Source organism: Drosophila santomea, chromosome 3L (assembly GCF_016746245.2).
Source record: "Drosophila santomea strain STO CAGO 1482 chromosome 3L, Prin_Dsan_1.1, whole genome shotgun sequence".
Lineage (NCBI taxonomy): Eukaryota > Metazoa > Arthropoda > Insecta > Diptera > Drosophilidae > Drosophila > Drosophila santomea.
In genome coordinates this window covers 20215776-20235358 of record NC_053018.2, presented here as the reverse complement: position 1 = coordinate 20235358, position 19583 = coordinate 20215776, and the positions used below count along the sequence as shown (strand labels likewise).

The following is a 19583-nucleotide window of genomic DNA, read 5'->3' as shown; positions in this document are numbered from 1 at the left end:
TTCTTAACACTGCGCTCTTCGATAGACTGGATATCGATTAACTTTCTCCCCATCCCAAATCAGCTGTTCCAATAAGGCTACTAGATTAAAAACTTCTGACGAAAATTTTGTTTTGAAGCTTTTGTTGAGTGTGCGTTGAATTCGAAACGGCTGGCCTTGGCACTGGAGAGTACTGCACCGTTCCAAAGGATTCCGGTAATGCACGAAACACGGAGCTAACTTAGTGGCCCAAGGACTTCGCATCATCGATGAGAAGAGCAGCTCATCCCAGCCCCTAAATCACGTTCTTGGCCTTGTTCGCCACGGTCAACCCGTCTGATTTCGCGCCCAGATCTCCTCGCTGCCCCTGGAAGACTCGCGATTGCAACATCTGCCGGAGCATCTTGGCGTGCGTGCGATTCTCTGAGTAGTCCATTGTTCTGCGGTGCACCGACTCGGTCCAATTGAGTCTTGCAATTCATCATGATGGAGGACGAACAGATTAACCTGCGCAATCAGCTGGCGAGGGGTAAGTGGTGATTTCGCAAGATTCTGGAAGGTTTCATCTGCATCTGGCAAATACCAATAGTGATGCAGAAGGATATTTAGTTCCCCACTAATTGTTGAAGACAACCAGATTTTGGGAAAACTTCGGGAGTATATTTTATTTTTTATTTTATTTGGGAGTTTATAAAATGATAGCGTTTATAAAAACGAACTAAGTTGACTGATTTATACAGAAATATATATATAATATACCACTATTAAATGGTTTGATTTGATATCAAATATTGGATGATTGTTTAAAAACTTTCTAAACCTATTTTTAGTAGACACATTTGCGGATTCAAGATAAACATAAACAGTGATTAGAAAGTAATCACATGATGACTGAGAGCCAAAACCCGAATTAAGACTTTTAGCGATGTTTATTTGCCGGGATAAATAACTAAAAACAGTATTCATCATTTCTAAAGAAGCTGAATTACAGTTCAAATAAAAGTGTTGCTTTTTCAATGGAAATTTGTCTTATTCTCTATGAGCTCTTTAACTAGAAAAAAGTGCATATTCCAAGTTCGCTTTTGAAGTTTTTCTTACTACTATTATTGTGAGGAAGGGTGAGGGTTTATGCACTTAGTTTATTTCTTTATCGTGACTACTTATTCAGTGGCGCGAAAACTGCCAGTTGAGCAAAAGCATGCAAATGCGATAATATTTTCTGGTCTGTCACAGATATGAGTAACTTCATAATGACTGTGAGCTATTTACACAAAACCAGTGCATCGTAATACCCAACTTGTATCGCTGGGCCAGATTTCATGCTCTGTGGGTACGCAACACAATGATTGATAAGATTAACTTGTAAATCGCGAAATACATTTGGCCAATTAAGTTATAATGGAAATCAGTGTCTACACATGCGGAATGGCTAGTAGTTTTCCCCAAAAGCAAGTGTATGAATGATTGCCATCTCGGCTCTCATCGGACCACAGCTTTTTCGGGAGGTTTCTCCGCTTGGAATTTGAACCATTTGTGACCGTGTTATCAGGGTTCTGCACGCTCTTATCACGCCTACTGCGCCTGCAGAGAGAGTGTAGTGCCGCACGCCACAGGTTCGCCCATGAATGGCCAGACGATTGACTATGCATTGGCTGGGAATTTTACCAAGTTACCCAGGGGTCAGTCGCCGAGGAAAATGCAAAAGCGGACCGACGTAATGGCGATCCACAGACGTCGAAGGGTTCGTACTGGGTCGGCGCTGCTCTGGCAGTGTTTTAAATGTGTTTTCGTAATGATTAAGTTCGGTTCGGCTCGCTCATTAATACGGCGAGGCTATATATGTGTGTGTTCCCCTCCATGGGTATGTACCCACTACACATGGCGCTCAGTTCGTCTGGAGCTTATACATATGCGAAAGCCGCAGCGCTGCCGTTGCTGCTGCTGTCGCCGCTTCGGGCAGTAAAATTTCATTCAAACGCGTTTCACGTCTGTTTTCGAACGGTCAACAACGGATGGGATCGGATCGCATCGCATCGCGCGATCAGCAGTTGTCGCCAGCGCCATTTAGAAACCTATGAATTGAGCAAACAAACATCTTTCACGGCTTTTGTGGCCAATGGTCCAAATCCAATAGACTTCATTCCACTCCACTCCACACCACACCACAAAACACCAATCCAAGCCGCCTGTGATAAGTGCCCGCCTCTGAACTTGTAAATCCGTTGTGTGTCAGCAAAACGCTAAGCTGTAAAATAATCAAGCAAATAAAATGAAAGTCCCCACGCGCAACTCAAAATACTCATTCAATTTGAAAATATTCAAGTTGCATAACGATAAGAAACCGACCAGCCCCAGTCCGCCAACCTCACCTGTGATCTCAGCTAAGCGAAACTCATGGCGCGCTTCGTGGCGCTCAGCTCTGGGCTCCAAGAGCAAGTCCATCGCAACGGCCTCGGATAGCAGCGGAGATCCCATTGATTTGGAGGCGGAACCAGCGTATTTCGAGCGCAGCAGGTGCCATAGCCACTGCTCCTCCTCCTGCACCGAACCACCGTTTCCCGCCATCCAAATTCCCCAAGGCGATGAGCTCATGTGTAAGTCAGTGGATATGGGTTCAGGTTTTGGGAGGCACCAATATATCAGTACTCCAAATCAGACAACATTTTGTCCAAATCCATTCTCGTTTCGCGCCTTAGTCCGTAACTATGGATTAGTCCTTAACCAAATCCAGGGAATTAGATGGATTGAATTAAGTTCTAAAACAGAAGGAAAATGTTATGCCTTAACCCTTAAAAATATTTTACTTGGATTTTTCTTAAAGCCACACTTGAAGACTAAAATATATCGTCCAATGAACCCAAATTTGGTTATTTAGTATTTGCCCTTCGTTCGCAGTAAATAAAAATTTAAATTTGCGGGTTTATATGAAGTACTTGATGTGACGATAAAAACCACCGGCCTTTTGACTTCATCTAGTTTATAGTTAAGATTGTTAAATTATGGGTAGTGTATGCAGTAATAGAGTACAGGTTAAATGACTGATTAGATAAACGTCCCGGGGGACATCGCGATTTGCTGATCGACATGTGAAGATTGGATGAATTTGCCTGAATTGCACACCTGTATTGTAATGGGTCGGAGCCCGCCAAATGGTCAATTTCCTGGTCAATTCTAGCAATACCAGAGCCCGATAAGCTGCGTGCCGTTCCCGGAGGGCAGATAAGAAAGAAGGTGTGTTTACCCGAGTGCGGCGCACATGCGTTCATTCCGAGTCGATTCCCCATTTCGCCAGTGTTCAGCTGTTTACGGCTAATATATTATCCGGCAGCCAGTCAGTCAGTTGGAGCCATCGACGTGTCGCACTTGCCTGCGGTTGTGGCGTCCGAGTGAAATGTTTCCGGTTTAGGCAATCTACGTAGTATACAGGCGCGCTGTGCTCGTAATGAACCCAAAGTTATAGACACCCCGAAACGAAACGAATCGAAAGCTCGGTGGTTCCGTGGAACATTGTACACCTCGAAATACGCGTTGTCTGGGTCTCTGGGCTGGGCTGAGTGGAAAGTCAAAAAAAATAAAACGCGTTTACCAGTGATTACACGACGGTGTTATGTGCAGCCGATTCTATAGTCGAGCGGAATAAACCAGCAGCGCCACAGCTCCAAGGGTTACACAATGCCGGAGGCGCTACATTTTACATCGATCTTTGATCTCATCATCAAGAGCGGTGTGTGCACTTCCAAAGTCCAATTCCGAGCGAAGACATCGCCTATATCTTATTAAAATATAAATACCGGCTGGTGGTACAAAATACGATTTCCTCATTCCAAATAGCCTTAAAAATATATTTAGGTTAATGGATTGAAAATGTAAGATCTTAACTTCACCTTTATATCACTGCAACTCTACAAAGTTCGGAAGAAAATATGGTGTAGCGTTTCTTGTTTATAAGGTAGCAAGGTGCATTGAGTTTGTCTGTTAGACTATTTTTATTCAATTTAGACAGGTAATAATCGGTTGTTTTTCCTTGTTACCTTTAGGCGATATCCACCGTATCCGATAAGCATACTTTGTGAAGTACCCTCGATAAGGCAACCTTTAGCCACCGGCAGTGTGACACAGTTTGGCGCCAATTTGATCTTGACACCATGAGCATGAACCGCTTTCGAACATTTAGTTAGCAGTATTGGCGTTGGATTTCTTTTTGCTCTTGTAATGTTTTGAAACTTGTTGCTTTGCCATTGAATCTGTATCACAAAGCTCCCGAACATGTTTGTCTCAGTTGCTTCTCAGACAGGTTTGATTACAAGTCAGTCAGATATGTGAATAAGTGTTGCAATGCCATACATTTGGAACATAGGGAACTAAGCAAAATTTGACAGTTGAAATAATAAAAACACAGATTTTATAGGCTGCAAAATATAAGACAGTCTCGCTCATAACATGTTTGTGCCACAAGTGGGCCTCCAAAAAAGACCCTTCGGCTTTTGCTGTTATTACTTTAATAGATGTGGGTGGGTCATGTTTATATAGGAACTTAAAAACCACGGACAACTCCGCAAAGCAAAATTTCCTTTTGTCGGCTTGCAAACATACCTAATGATCCATTCTGTACCATTATAGCGATGCCATGGTTTGGCATGGACATCGGCGGAACCCTCACCAAGTTGGTCTACTTCGAGCCCAAGGACATAACGCCGGATGAGCAGGATCGCGAGGCTGGCATTTTGCGGAATATCCGACGCTACTTGACCAAAAACTCGGCGTACGGCAAAACCGGACATCGTGATACGCACCTACAGGTGAGATGAGCGTCCAAAGAAATGTATACTCGGCTCTGTGGGATGTGGAATGTGGATGTGCGATTTTGTAACAAAGCAGTATGACGCGGGCCATTAGCATCGGTATTATCACCTAAAATATTATCAACTCCAGCGATATTTGCCCGTCCAGTCAACAAGTCATCTTGTGCGGGTCGGAACGGGTCGACTGGTGATTTCAAATGAGTTCGGGTGCCAGGGCTTTCGAGTGTGAGAGTGTTTGAGTGTGAGTGCCTCTGCTCTGACCTTCACTCTCGCACACACGCCTACACAGAGAGCAAAAGCGTGCTGGTAGATTAGCTCATTGAGGTGCTTAATCTGAGTCCTAATCGAGTTGAGAGTGCTTGATTAGACATTTAGCGCCTCAGTCTTGATATCACCAGGAAAGCTTGCAGCAAATTGATATTCTGTTTTTGTTTTCGGTGTACCACACGCTTATCTCGCACTAACGAGATTCTTTTGTTTACCTTTAAAACCCAGTGATTCACTGTCGAGATGGTTTAATTTCTTTTTATTTCTCTTACTACGTTTGAGCGGTAGCAAATGCATTCCTAAGAAAGGATGTTGCAAAATGTATCATTGGCAGACTTAAAATTAAGTCGAACAATGCCGTATTTAAATTAGATTGTACATCTGAACATTCTTAAAATTAATTGCTGTTAAATTAATTGTTTATTCAAAACCTCGGGGTAAATACCCCACACCAGACTAGTTTATTATTCAATGACTGAGGCCAAAAGTTCCACACTTTCTAAAGAACTATGTCAATTTACTGACGCTCACTGTTGCAGGTTTAATTTTCAATTTTGTACAAGTTACCCTTTCACTCAGACTTTGGATAGCTAAAATTAATGGCGAACGTATAAATACACCTAGTAAAATAACCTAGTAACAGTTTGGACAGCACTTTCGCGATGTGAACATTGACCCTTGTACTTTTCATTTTAATTTTGTAATAGGTTCAGAAGTCTAATTTTCATATTTACCTAGCTCATTTCACTTTTCCGCCTAGAATACGATAGAGAGGGAACTTGTAGGGCCTTTATAAAAATCGAACATGAAAGGAATCATACTATTTTTAAAATAGGTAATATATAATTGCGCACTACATTATTTTTATAATCCCTGTTGTCTTGTAGATGGACAATGTGGAGATACGCAAAAGACGTGGCTCCTTGCATTTCATTCGCTTCCAGACCACGGACATGGGCAACTTTCTATCGCTGGCCAAGCAGAAGGGCATGGCCGAGCTGGTGACAACGGTTTGTGCCACCGGCGGTGGAGCCTTTAAGTTTGAGCAGGATTTCCGCGACCAGGTTAACATGAAGCTGGCAAAATTCGATGAGCTGGACACGCTCATCAAGGGCATTCTCTTCGCCGATCTGCACAATCGCACGGAGTGCTACTACTACGAAAACGCACGTGACATTCTGTAAGTGTATTGTAAGTGCTGGCTTCAAAGAGTTTCTAACAATCTTACTTTACCCAACATTTTGTAGAAAAAGCGAAAAGAAACAGTTCAATTTCTCGCAACCGTTTCCGTTTATTCTGGTGAACGTCGGATCCGGAGTCTCCATCCTGGCGGTCTATGGTCCCGACAACTACAAGCGCATTTCGGGCACAAGGTAAGACAGCTCATGAAATTACAAAAATTTTGTAACGATTCTAAATAAAACGTATCTTTCAGCTTGGGCGGCGGTACATTCCTCGGTCTGTGTTGTCTACTCACCGGCTGCACATCCTTCGAAGAGGCTATCCAACTGGCTACCAAGGGTGACAATAGGAAGGTTGACAAATTAGTTAAGGACATTTATGGCGGCGATTACAACCGCTTTGGTCTCCCCGGCGATTTGGTGGCGTCAAGGTAGGAAACCCAGAGATTAAAGCCCATGTACCAGTTACAAATTTCTAACTTACAGCTTTGGCCAGATGCACCTCAACGACAAACGGGTTTCAGTATCACGCGAGGATTTGGCCAACGCCACTCTGGTCACCATAACAAATAATATCGGCTCCATAGCAAGGATGTGTGCGCTGAATGAGAAGATCGATAGGGCAAGAACAAATTTTTGTTAAATATCCTCATAAATTAAGCTAACCCCTCCGAAACCATTTCAGGTCGTCTTTGTGGGCAACTTTCTGCGAGTAAACCCCATTTCCATGAAGCTGCTGGCGTACGCAATGGAGTTCTGGTCCAATGGCACAATGAAGGGTCTTTTCCTGGAGCACGAGGGATACTTTGGTGCTCTGGGTTGCCTGCTCCAGTTCAACGGCGAGCTGGCAGCCGCCCTTAACGACGGGGTGGAGCATCCAACCCACACAGCATCGGATGCAAGCGAAGTAGCACCGACGTCTTCGTCGGCGGACGAGCCACCAGAAAAAGCGCCAACAAGCAAACACTCCACTAGATAGTCGCTATAACCACATGTTCCTCCCGAGGGCACCCAACGTGCGCCAGCCGATGTAGTGCATGTACAGTAGACTTAAGAACAATAAGGCAATGGCAATGACTCTTTGATCATGCAGTTTATCTCGGTATTTATCGTAATTCTTTCTCGGCTTTAGTTGTAACTTGAGGACGCACAAATTGTAAATGCATGAAATTACTGTACGGATAAAGTGCCTGCTGGAAAGCAACGAATTTTGGCCCGATCAAATGCCGAACCAAAATTGATGTCTTAACTTTTTCTCCGCGTAACATTGTACCATGTTACTACCATGCTATCTTCGTCAGTTTCGGTAGATTTTAGTTACTATTCTACAGTGATAGATGTTAGCTCTCGGAAAAGTATTACAAATACTTAATAACAGAAACGCAATTGAAAATAGTCTCGCGCGCAACAAAATAAAGAGCAGGTATAGCATCCACCTAATGATTTGCCCTTGTCCTTTGACAATATTCATGCATTCTTTTAAGTTATTATCTTTTTTGTACATGCTTTAAGTGGATGTTTAAAGTTTTCTTTTTAGAATATAAGTTTGTGGTCATGTTATTATAGGAACCAATTTGTCGGCAGGTCAATAAAACTTGTTTTACACAATCTGATGGAATGATGCATTTAACAAAAAAGACGTTAATATTAAAGGATGTTCTTGTATTAAATTAATACACTTCACGTTTGCCTACTTATACAATTATTGTTATGATTCGTGTTATTCTAAACCAATTCCGTAATAAACTAGACACACAAGTTGTTCTGATAAGAACTAATAATAGGCCTTCCATGAACTCGGAAGACATCTTCAATGCGTATTTTTACGGGTAAAACTGCCCAACTTGTTTCTACAAAATAATGAATCTTTTACATTTGGCATATATTTACTATTACACATTAATGTAGTTATACAATGTTCATAATTATCACTTCGTTATTACATTAATGTTGCTGTAGTCTCTCCGAATTCCACAGCTTGCCTTAAAGTCAAAGACACGTAGATTGTGATCGGTGGCCACGAACATATATTGGCTATCACAGGCGAGGCTATACACTGGCGACAAGCCGTTGTGCTGCCGCGTCCTTCCCGGAAAGTATAATTGTACGTATTTCTTCATTCTTATATCGTAAAGGTTAACCCGTGCATGCCTGTTGGTGCCGACCAGCACCGCATGCAGTCCATCGTATTCCAAGGAGTAAAAGGAGGAGTCGAACGGATCCTCCCAAATAGCTACATCACGATCTATGCGTCGGTCAAACATCCGTAACGTCGTGTCGAAGTTGGCCGTAAAAATTACCTGGTCATCTTTCATTTTCAGGTCGTAAATGGACCTTGTGTTGGAACTGAAAACCAATTCCTCGCCACTGTTAAAGAAATTAGTTGAGATTGTTAATAATATGAAAGGCATAAATGTTCAAACGTAGCAAAGCATTGCAAGGCTATGTACAATAACATGGTGCACACTGAGAGTTTACCTTTCTACGTGGACGGCCCTCAAAGCCCGGCGATCGTCGTCAGTGTATAGTCCTCCATATAGCCACTGGCCATCCGAACTTAGTTCCAGGGACCTAAAGGCGTGCGGCAAATTCATCACCTGATCAAAATGCGTCATTCCAAATTCCTGCGCACGCTGCCACAGTCTGCAGCCGTGATCTGTGCTGGTTGCGTACAGATCCTTGACAAAGTCTACGCAGTACAAGTACTCGTTGGCCGGATGCATCCTCTGCTCCGTCATCATACAGCTATCAGTATCGTAGTGAAAGCACGATCCGCAAACGCGTCCCGCGAATATGGTTTCATTCTTTTTGACGAAATCAGAGATGTCGGTCTGTGTGGACGTACAGATCTCCGCGTCAAAGCGACGATGCAGTGCATCACAGCTGGACCGTCGGTACTTGCGCAAATAGCCTGCATGTGTAATGTACAGAAAGTCGGCCTCCAGGCACAGTTTGGTGGGGAACATCTGGGCATGGTGGAAGTAGGGGCGTTCAAAATAGGTGCCACTAACCCAGTTCTTCGACACCTCGATGCGTTCATGGTTTTTCAGGCGTGTTCGGTTTCTAGAAGATTACCAAGGCAGTAGGTTATCTTGAGCTTATTATCCGAATTCGTTCGCCAACCTCTGCTCGATCCTTGGGTTATTCCGGTGGCCACAGAGCAACAGATCGTAGGCTAGTGGGTTGAAGTAGTGGTCGTCAATAATATACTCCAGAGCCGGGTCCGCCCGGCAAAGGCACAGTAGGTCCCCCTCCGAGCAATAATCGAATATGCCAAGCAGGCAGTAGATGGGCAGATCCTTCAAACTCATGCGGGGTCCATCCATCATATCGTTCGCCACTATTTCATGAATTTAGCTTGCATCCCGTCGATTTCCAACGAAAACGCGATAATTGTATATCGATTAATCCACTTTTAGCGGTACCTTTGCAACACTACGAAATTTCCGTTAAGTTTGACAGCAGTTAATAATAAAAAACAAACGTGTGTTCTTTCATAGTGCTTATATAATATTCATAGGATATCAAATGTATGTTCTGTTATAGTGTATATAATATATAGATCACGGCCTATTTGATTATTCCAAATAATCATTACTTTAAAAGATATTTTTAAGGTATAATAAACAGTGCACAGTGTACACTTACGTGTCAATTGTTGAAAATATAACGTAATTTTACCTGAAATTGTGAAATTTAAATAACAATGGAGCGCTCGTTAATTTAATATACTTTCGAAAACAGTATTTAAACAATAGAAGAAGCAAAATGCTATTTGTCGTGTACCCTATTTAAAAACCCTTTTCATAATAATGATTTTATTAAAAAAAAATTAAAATAAACTATTTGAATTTTGTGTTTACATTAACAGAATTCTTATCTCATTTTTTTTTAATGCACACCTCTTAATTCTTAAAGCTTTTAAAATGTACTATCTAAGCTTTGGCGTTTTAAAGGCTTACTATATCCACCAGCTGCGTCAAGGCAATACAAGAAAATACATTTCACGAAAAATGGTTAACTAATTTATACATTTTGCTTGTGTTGAAGGTTAAGCATCAAGGCTAACCATTTGGGGAACCATTGCGATAAATGACAACTTTGGCGATTGAGTTTTTATCATTTGATAACATAGTATGTAAGGTTGATTCTAGAAAGATTCCTCAAGATAGATGTAAGCCGGCTGAAATACCAAATTCGAAATAGACAGGAACTGCACATTTTGGGGACAAAAGTGTGAAGTATACAATTTTACGCACATAAATATGCGGCGTGCGTACGACCACGGTCTCATACAATTGCAGCAATCTAAAGTTATTTAGAACACTGTTTCCGCAATTAGGCACGAAACTGCCGAGATTTTTGTGCTAAATACCTTAACTGAGCATTTGATTGACTTGAAATAGCGCACAAACTGTCGGATCTGTCTAGAAAGTATCTCTTGTATCTTGCTCGGCATTTATTTGCGACTTTTTAGGTACTGCAAAATGGTGCATAAAGTTTTATGACTTCTGCAGTGATTCAGGAAGAACCACATGGAATGATTGTTAAGGATAAGAATTTCGCATTATCTGTTAGGTACTTAAATAGGAAAATATAAGATTATCTTTAAATGACAGACCAAAGAAAAAAGTTTACGAAAAATCTTGAGAATAGAACCAGAGCATAACAAAGAAAAAAGTAACGACTACTTTTGGGTCAGGGAAAGTAGCGTACCTATCACTGTTCAGGTCTACTTTATGGTTGTCAAGGTACTTAAGGTTTTAGAACCTTAAAAGTGAATTTGTAACAGGGCTAGGCACTTATGAAGTAAACCTTTGTACTTTCCATTTAACATACTTTTTCGGTAGAGTGACCCCTATTTAAGAATCGTAACTTTTAGGTTAGTAAGGAATGCGAAAAGTTCTGGAGCGTTCGTTCCGTTCTAAAAGTCTTATCAAACTATACATGACAATGGGTAGTACACTTTCAAGATCTCGAAACTTTGAGTACCCATCTTAAAAAAGATTCCAAGATATTATGTATTTTAGAGAAACCCTGAGCCCCTATTGTTAACGAAATAGAAAGTTCCCTAAATCAAAAGACTATATATTTATTTAGTTTAGTTATCATAGATAATAAATAAATGTATTTAAACAACAAGTTAAAAAGATAATATAATGTAGTGCGCTACAAAAGCATGAGCTCGAAATACCCTTCCAATATAGTTACATATGTTCCGTTGGGTATATCCACGTCGTTTCCATACCGATCTAGCGAGTCTAGTATAAGATCATGCGTGGCACTAGCTCCAAAAAATTGATAGCCGCAATCTGTAGGTGACGTAGTCGTCAGCAGTTTTTGCGTTTTGCGCAGTTCTTGTTCGCTCTGGCGTTCTGGCAATTTCATAATCTGAACAAAGTGCTCGGCCACAGGTAAAAATGAACGAGCACGGCGCACACAGAGCCAAAAATCGGGGGGCTTACTAATAGGTGGTATACATGCGAAAGTCCCCGTCACGTCGGCACATCAGATGACAGTCGTGGGACCTCCGCATTCGCAGCTATTCACAATATAAGTTAATTTTTATTGTGGAGCAAAGTCACAAATATTTCCGTAGCCAAAGTCACGTTCGCCCACCTGATAACTTTCAGTCACTTGGTGCACTATCAACTTTGAAATCTACTCGGTGATGACCGTATCTCAGAGGACACTAACTAATTTGTTAGTTTTTGTCTCTCGAGAGAATTCTCGATTATTTGCCATATTAAAAAGGCGTGAACTATTCGTTTATCTCCTTCATGAAGAAAATAGACGACTAGGCCTGAAAAACAAAATAGAATGGACAGTGTGTGCTCATATTTATGGAAAAATATTTTTTTGATCTTAATCAAATGTTGACTGTTATACTAGTAAACAATATGACGCATCCAGAATCATAGAATCTTGTTTTCCTCTGACTCATTGTTTTCTTCTTTTTAGCTTTCCGCTTCTAGTGAATCTATATAAAACATATCAACATTAACGTTGAGCTACTAATTTGGTTGACTGATTACACATAAATTTATATTTATAATTACGAAATTTGCGTGTCAATTTATTTACCGCCCTTTTTCTCCGATAGCCTTAAAAAAACCAATTTGAATTATTCTTGGTGAGATCAAATTTCAATGTATTATGTTCTTTTTTCGCAATTTTCACTTACAAGATTTTAATAGTAGACAAAGCGTAATACAGAAGTATTAAATAATAAATAACAATTTGCATATGTTGCATTTTTTAACATGGAAACTAATGTGTGTTTTAAAGCCCAAAAACGAATCAGGGCGACTGTCCTTTGAAAAGATCAACAGTTTGCAAAAAAATTAAAATGTTAAATGTATTGTACATATGTAGGTTTTAGGAAGAATCGGTTGCAGAGAGGAGGCTGCGGAGCGGCGTGATTCTTAAACGAATCGGGGCCGCTGCGCGATTGGAAGGCAGTGAGTTCTTGTGTGTCTAAGAGTGTCTAAGCGAGGCTTTAAGTCTTTGTTGGCAGTACCACCTGCAGGAAGACGACGTGGAACGCAGCCGGAGTCGGCGCATCCAGGAAGGCCAGGATGTCCACAATGTCATATCATTCGATATGTCCAATCCCGGCGGCTAATCAGTCAGCATTCAGCCGGATGCAGCCAACGCGCCAGCGTGTCCCAGAATGCAACCCGTGGGTGACTTCGCGAGCTCCAATCAGCCCATGTCCACATCCGTATCGGGTTCGGGTTCCGTGGACAGTCCATTAACATTCTGAGCCATTTGAAGCGTGGATCGAGTGTAATCCAGTGGCTCCACGCCAATGTCCTCGTACTCGTGCTTGTCACCCAAGGGACAGAGTTCCTCCTCGTTCTCATCCATCGCATCGGTGGCAGTGCCTTCGTCCTCCTCCTCCGCATCGCTCCAGTCGTCGGCCACCTCCACGTTGACAGGCAGGTACATGTGGAAGGGGCGTTGCTCTCGCAGCCACGGTGTCAGGAAGATGTGGCTGGCGGTCATGCGTTCCGTAAAATCCTTCCGCAGCAGCGAAAGCAACAGCCATCGCACCGATTTGGATAGCGTCATGGGTATCTGGACATTTCCGTGTCGTATGACGGTGATAAGGTTGCAGTTGGCCTTCTCGTAAAACGGATACTGACCCACCAACATGGTGTACAGGATCACGCCCAGCGACCACATGTCCGCCGGTTTGCCCTTGTAAGTTGGCTGGGGGCACAGCAGTTCCGGAGCGGTGTAGAGTGGGCAACCGATCTTGTCGCTCAGAGTATCGTCCTCACCCTCGAGGATCATTGAGCCTTCCAGTGATTCATACTGCAGTTTTGTTCTGTAATTAGCAAATAACGAGACCAAATAAATAATTTGCTAAAAAGGGTACCAATGTTATATGTTTCTTAGAAAAACAACTAAAAATGTTTCTGTAGTTTTTAAGCTCCAAAGGTTAAACTAATATTTTAGGAACGTTTTTACTAGTATCTATTTAGCTATTGCAATTTTGTGTTGCATAAAAAGAGTGGATATGACACACTACCCCTTGAATTGGCACTGCCATTATTCTGATCGCAAATGTAGCCGTAATTCACACCCAGCGTAGAGCTCTACATCATGTGCAATCCCTGCCACTTGCATAACCCCCGATTTTGTGGGGCCATTAGCTAGCGCAATATCGAAGAGACTTGAATCGATCAGACACGGAGCTTCAGTTTCAGTTGTAGTTGTCTTTGGCGTTGGCGTATTGACAAGTCAAAAGGCAAATTGGCCGAGAGAGCACATTGTGAGCTGAGTTGGGCACTGAGCTGACTTGGTTTGGTGACGAAAGCGCAGCTTGCGACCCCCGACACCAATGAGTGAGTGCCGCCGCCGTTGACTCTGCCTCCGCCTCCGCCACTCCCCCTCCATTGGGCCACTTCATTGACATTGGCCCACATTCGAATGCAAAAAGTAAAAAAGTAACGAAAACGCCAGCAAGCACAGCGCACCGCGCATAGAGCCAAAGAGAGTCAGCTGCGTGAGCTGAGTGAGTAGTGAGGTGAGGTAAAGTGACGTATCGCAACTTGTTGCTGCAACGGCGCTTCTGCTGGGACACGAACACCAACACCACTACCACATTGGGTATTCCGCCGATAGCGAACCGAGAGATATACAAACACACGGTTGCCGTGGTCTGGTATCCAAACATCCAAAGAGCCAAACACAAAGCAGGCCAAAAAACCTCGAGCTGACCCTGAACAAAAACAAGCTTTGAAAACGCGCCTCTCCTCGGCACAAATTACAGTGTACACTGTAAGAAACCAATTACCTTCAACTTGATAGCAACGGATAGAAAATACGTAAGGAACTAGCGCATGGAAAATATATATATCCTTTGAACAATGTTCTTAATAATATTAAGATCACAATCAAGGTGATTTTGTTTCCTCGATCGCCTAGTTTCCCCATTTGATTTGATACATGTGATTACCCAAAATATATACTTATATTTAAGATCAAGGTAAGTGTGGACGGAAATAAGCATACATATATAACGATACTTTTTAAGATCAAGGTTTTATGTGAACCAATATGAATATTTTTGAGTGCACGGAAAGCAAGTGGAGATATAGATGAGGAGAATAGTTACAGCTGCTGACCTCGATGCGGAATATCGAGGGGCTTTGAAGAGCGTCTTCGAGATCTGTCTCATTCCGTTTGGCAAAATTAACCCGCTACAGAGCTTAAAATAAAATTAAATAAAAGAAACGTAACGAAAGACGGAAAACCGCCAGCGAATAAGTGCTCAAACACCTTGAAGGTATTAATGCACAGGCGAGAGCACACAAAATAAAAGTATGAACCAGAGATTTACATGCATAAGCATACGCATTTGTGTATATGGGAGGCACTGGCATATAAATGTTTTAAAAATACAGAAGATCAGAGTCAGGGCCATTCACCGCACTGTGACCTTACAAATTCGGCTCGTTGTTTGGTTGTGCGTGTGTGCGCCCGCCCCTTTGAATATATGTAGATATGGATATGGCTACGGATATGGATATGGACACGCCTCTATAGTATGTACACCCAGGCAGCACTTATCTATATAGCGATTAGTATTTTTCGAATGGAAATGGGAATGGAAATGAGCGCTAGTAATCGCAGCGCATTTAAATCGAATTGAACACTTGTTGTTTATTTCTCGCCAAGGTGAGATAGAGATCTATGGGTTTCTTCCTTCCGCCGTTTTGCACTTGGCACAGAACGACGAAATGACGAAAAAATCAGCAGATATTGCGCTAATTGTAAAGCCATACGGAATCGAGCAAATACTCGCGTCATTCCATGCTGATGTCAGTAAAATTCAAAGATAATAAGAACGGGAGACAGACAGCGCGTTTTCGATACAGTTGTGTTTATTAACATATGCGAAAATACTTTTTGGGTATGGACGGTGAAGGTGGGGTCAATATTTCATCATTCACTGTAAGCTCACACTCAGAAAATCGACAATTCAAGAGAACACTGAGATCCCCACCCCAAACCATATTGCAAATACTTTGCTGAACAGTTCTTGAAATGTGGCAATTTCTAGCTTCCGAAATGTGTAATGAAAAAATGAATGGGCCAACATTTTGACCATCACTGTGGCACACGGGGCCCTTGTGTGTATGTACACAGATACAGTTGGGGTCAGTAAAATAAGGTAGTGGTTACCTACTAAGTAGTAATTCAATAATATTACATGAATCATACTATTTTGGCCTAAAAACTAATACATGATAGTTTTAATATACATAGTTCAAATAGTTATATAAAAAAATATTTAAAAAACAGTTGCAAAATCTTTGAAATTATTTAAAATTGTCCAATCCAATCTTAGTCCAATCCAAGCTTTGCAACAGACGATGGGAAAGGGTTAATTTTTTTTTTTTAATTAGTACGAAACTAATATTGTACCCTGGGCTGTACATACATACATACGTACGCCTTGCGTTCATTCGGTTTGTCAGTGTAATTGTTGTTGTTGGCCTATTGGTGATTCGATTGCAACACTTGTTAAATGTTCAATGTTACCCACAACGACGGCGCCAACAACAACAGCAGCAGCAGCAACTACAACAACATGGGCCAATAACAAGAGCAACAATTGTGGCACCACCAACACACGACCACAAACAAGATCTCTCGCTCATAACGAGTTTTCATCGAATTGCAAAATAAACTGACTAGCCATATGCAATTGAGTTGGTATAAGGCTGGTATATGTGGAGTATATAAGTGTATATGGGTTTTTTGAAGGTGTCACCTGGACACGCAACTCACCTGGCCTCGTCGATGAAGTAGAACCGCTTGAGCTTGAGGTCCCTGAGGATAATCCCATTGCGGTGGCACACCTGAACGGTCTGACAGATCTGGTGGAATATGGCCCTCGCCTCCGTCTCGCACAGTCGCCTCTCGTGGCGGATGTAGGTGTGCAAGTTCTCGTACACCCCGGTCACCCCACCCGTGGAGTCCCTCTCCTGGGGAACGGGTGCAATGAGGATGTAGGTGCGATCCTTGGACAGCGGTATGATATCGTGCACGGGTCGGATCAGTGGATGGCCATAGATGGTGCTTCGGCGCAGCTCCTCGTCGTGCTGCTGCAGCTGGAAGTAGGCACGTTGCACCTTATGCAGCGGTTCGTTTACAATCCGGCAGAGGTACTGCTCCCCGGTGAAGATGTCCACGCAGCGCAGATTGGAGGCGGTGAGATCGACCAAGTGGCGATACGAGGCGGGCGTCTTGGCGGCCACGGCGGCCGATATGTGACTAGGCTGGGCGCTGATCAGATAACGCTGTTGGATGAGCTTGACGGGCTGCTGGTCCGTGGGTTCCGCGGCGATACCCAGAGCCAGAAGGTCACAGGCTCCGCCGGGCGTCATAAGCTTCTCCCGTATGGTCTGCAGCATCTTGGCATTGGGGAACTCCTTTTTGGGGGTAAATAATCCCAGTACGGTGTCCTCCTGGCTACTACTCATGCCGCTGCCGCTGCCGCTGCTGGATGATGATGATGAGGAGACGACTGCTGGCGAGGCTGGTGACGAATAGTTGACTATTTTGCTGGTGGACGCCGCTGATGACGCCGTTCTGCTGTTTTGGCCGCTACTGTTATCCATGCTTGCTTGTGTTTACCACTTAACTTTATCACAGTTCTTGCTCTCGCTACGATTTCTTCGTCTTATTCTCAGCTTATGCTTCTTCTTGCTAATTTCGTTACTCCGCTTTAGCTTGGCTGTACTTGGCTGTTAATTGTTTTGACATTTAGCGACGCGCCGTTTAGTCTCCGATTAAATTCGACTTAAACTCTCGTTTAAACTCAGGGCTACTACTACTTCGTTATTTTGGCCATGTGCAATGCGGGTATTTACTGACGAAATGCGGCGATTTTAAAACAAATCGAACGCTGCTCACTGAACTCGCGAAACAAAACGAACGCGACCGTCTTCTCCGCAGTTTGAATTTCAAATGTGACCATCCACGCGGTCGCAAGAAACACGAAGCGAAGAGAACGGAGAAATACAACGGCGCTCTCTCGCGCCCTCTCGCTCGCTCTCACTGCCCCGATCTGTCGCTATCTCGCTCTTACACGTTGCTCGAGAATGCGGTCGGAATGGAGAGAGGAGAGGTAGACCAGAGAGCGTCGTTATTTTTTGAAATCAAAATGGTTGGGGGAGAGAGAAAGAGCAAGAGCATCGTTATTTTTGAAAAAATTGCGCTGAACTCTGAAATTCCGATTCCAACTGAATTCGAAATACGTAGCTGTATAAACACTATCCCCACAGCAACCCTTAAACTTTGCTTCTATGATTTTACGTAGTAATCTGCGCACTAATAAAACTAGGCGATAAGTTAATTAGAATGGGGTTAGTAAACTGGTATAATCCATAATTTTAAGATCAAATTAATGAAAGTACAGTCAACTTGAATTTCGATTTCGTTGCATTGGGTACGGTTACTGAGGGCGGAATTACCCGTATAACCATCGCTATAACTCGAAAATATCTTCTGTGCCTTTAGGTTTGGACACTTGTGGTTTTCTTCCGCTCTCTGATAAAGTATATTTTTTAAAGTTACGCTGAAACACTTTTAGTTCCGAAAGTTGCAAGAGATTATTGAATTTAAGAATTCTTCAACATTTTTCGTATTGGTTTGGTGATTTTCTGTGGTGATGGTGAGTATTAAGATAAGTTGTTGAGTAAATGCTTTAAAAGCTAGCTGTATTTAATACATATGTAGTTATTATGCCACAAATAATGTTAACATTTCTATCAATTCCACATTTTAATATACTAGTATAAATTCATATAATGTGCCGTACCAATATTCCAGATACATTTCTGTAATCCTTTAGTACCTAATATCAGTAAGAAATTTAAGATTTAGTTCTAGTACATACATATGTATGTATATCCCAAACTCTAAATAACTTGTCCCGCAAAACAATCTTCAAAGCTGGATGCAATCTTTTGGATCCACATCGATCATTGAATTTCTTCCTGTGCGCGATCATTACTCATTTGTGTGTGTATGTGCATTTGCCTTGCTGTTTACCTCGCGGTGCAGACGATTCCATGATTTTTGCAGCTGTCCCGAAACGAGGATCACTGGGCTACGCAGGAATTACGACAGCAACAGAAGGCAGTGATCAGAGATCCTCAAGGAGCAGGTAAGAACCACCGAGCGGCATTATGTCGCAGGTAGATTCCTACATACATATGTCAGCTGCACTATTCCACCCCTAAGCACTATATGGCAGATATAGTGCATCGGTGCAGGGCTGTACATGCGATGCAGTTGCAGCTGGCGCAAGGTGATTTCCCACTAAAGACATCCGTCTGAGGATACACAGGCGCACAATAGCGGTAAAAAGAATAGTTACTATTTTAATATAGAAATAGAATCTGTAGTAATTAAAAAGGATTTTACTTTAAAATTTCCAAGACAAAAATATTATATTAAAAATTACTAGTAAATAAGTATTTTAAAAACGGGTTTAGGGTTTCCATACAATTGTAAAATAGATGTAATTCTTACAATTTTGATTATCTCGATTCAGGGAGTTACATTTTGAATCCTAATATTTTTACCGCAACAGTGCATGCGGCCTTGCATTTTGGGCATTGGTTTTATGCGTTTTTCACCGATCTCTTCGATTGAATTCTTCATAATGTAACGCTCTTTTTGAAACGCAACGTCCGTCTCAATTTCTTCTTCTTCCCATGAAGTAGACGATAAATACGAATGCAAAAATCGCGAACAGAACAAACAACACCAACCAAACGCCGTCTCACTCTCTTGTCGTTCCGTCCCTTTCCACAACATTGCATCTGTT

General features: G+C 42.3%; 3 protein-coding genes across 6 annotated transcripts; 1 reads left to right on the top strand and 2 right to left on the bottom strand.

Moving 5' to 3' along the window:
• Positions 1-60: 60 nt before the first annotated feature.
• Positions 61-7842, top strand: LOC120448126 (pantothenate kinase 3). 4 transcript variants are annotated; one of them, XM_039629943.1, is made up of 7 exons: positions 61-508; positions 4600-4778; positions 5936-6228; positions 6296-6421; positions 6484-6660; positions 6716-6851; positions 6915-7842. In XM_039629943.1, the coding sequence occupies exons 1-7, from the start codon at positions 463-465 to the stop codon at positions 7206-7208; spliced, it is 1251 nt and encodes a 416-aa protein (XP_039485877.1). In that variant the 5' UTR covers positions 61-462; the 3' UTR covers positions 7209-7842. The 4 variants fall into 4 exon arrangements, with proteins under 4 accessions (XP_039485877.1, XP_039485874.1, XP_039485876.1 ...); XM_039629940.2 differs by lacking the exon at positions 61-508 and adding an exon at positions 2218-2573; XM_039629942.1 differs by lacking the exon at positions 61-508 and adding an exon at positions 3515-3703.
• Positions 7843-8090: 248 nt separating this feature from the next.
• Positions 8091-9778, bottom strand: LOC120448130 (F-box/WD repeat-containing protein 4). The gene is made up of 3 exons (XM_039629948.2): positions 9353-9778; positions 8708-9292; positions 8091-8596 (listed from the first exon to the last, which is right to left on the bottom strand). Exons 1-3 carry the CDS (start codon positions 9556-9558, stop codon positions 8158-8160), a joined length of 1230 nt encoding a protein of 409 aa, XP_039485882.1. The 5' UTR covers positions 9559-9778; the 3' UTR covers positions 8091-8157.
• A 2286-nt stretch (positions 9779-12064) lies between these two features.
• Positions 12065-17727, bottom strand: LOC120448128 (tribbles). Its single transcript, XM_039629945.2, has 2 exons — positions 16535-17727; positions 12065-13562 (listed from the first exon to the last, which is right to left on the bottom strand). The coding sequence occupies exons 1-2, from the start codon at positions 17365-17367 to the stop codon at positions 12935-12937; spliced, it is 1461 nt and encodes a 486-aa protein (XP_039485879.1). The 5' UTR covers positions 17368-17727; the 3' UTR covers positions 12065-12934.
• Between the last annotated feature and the right edge of the window lie 1856 nt (positions 17728-19583).

Excerpts from the sequence above, each read along its gene's own strand:
- LOC120448126 (XM_039629940.2), top strand. The coding sequence starts at position 2,249 with ATGAAAGTCCCCACGCGCAACTCAAAATACTCATTCAATTTGAAAATA. Across the intron at positions 4,779-5,935 it reads ATCGTGATACGCACCTACAG|ATGGACAATGTGGAGATACG; the intron begins GTGAGATGAGCG and ends GTTGTCTTGTAG. Across the intron at positions 6,422-6,483 it reads AAGCGCATTTCGGGCACAAG|CTTGGGCGGCGGTACATTCC; the intron begins GTAAGACAGCTC and ends CGTATCTTTCAG.
- LOC120448128 (XM_039629945.2), bottom strand. The coding sequence starts at position 17,367 with ATGGATAACAGTAGCGGCCAAAACAGCAGAACGGCGTCATCAGCGGCG. Across the intron at positions 13,563-16,534 it reads TACTTCATCGACGAGGCCAG|AACAAAACTGCAGTATGAAT; the intron begins GTGAGTTGCGTG and ends TGCTAATTACAG.
- LOC120448130 (XM_039629948.2), bottom strand. The coding sequence starts at position 9,558 with ATGATGGATGGACCCCGCATGAGTTTGAAGGATCTGCCCATCTACTGC. Across the intron at positions 9,293-9,352 it reads AACCCAAGGATCGAGCAGAG|AAACCGAACACGCCTGAAAA; the intron begins GTTGGCGAACGA and ends GTAATCTTCTAG. Across the intron at positions 8,597-8,707 it reads AGGGCCGTCCACGTAGAAAG|TGGCGAGGAATTGGTTTTCA; the intron begins GTAAACTCTCAG and ends TTTCTTTAACAG.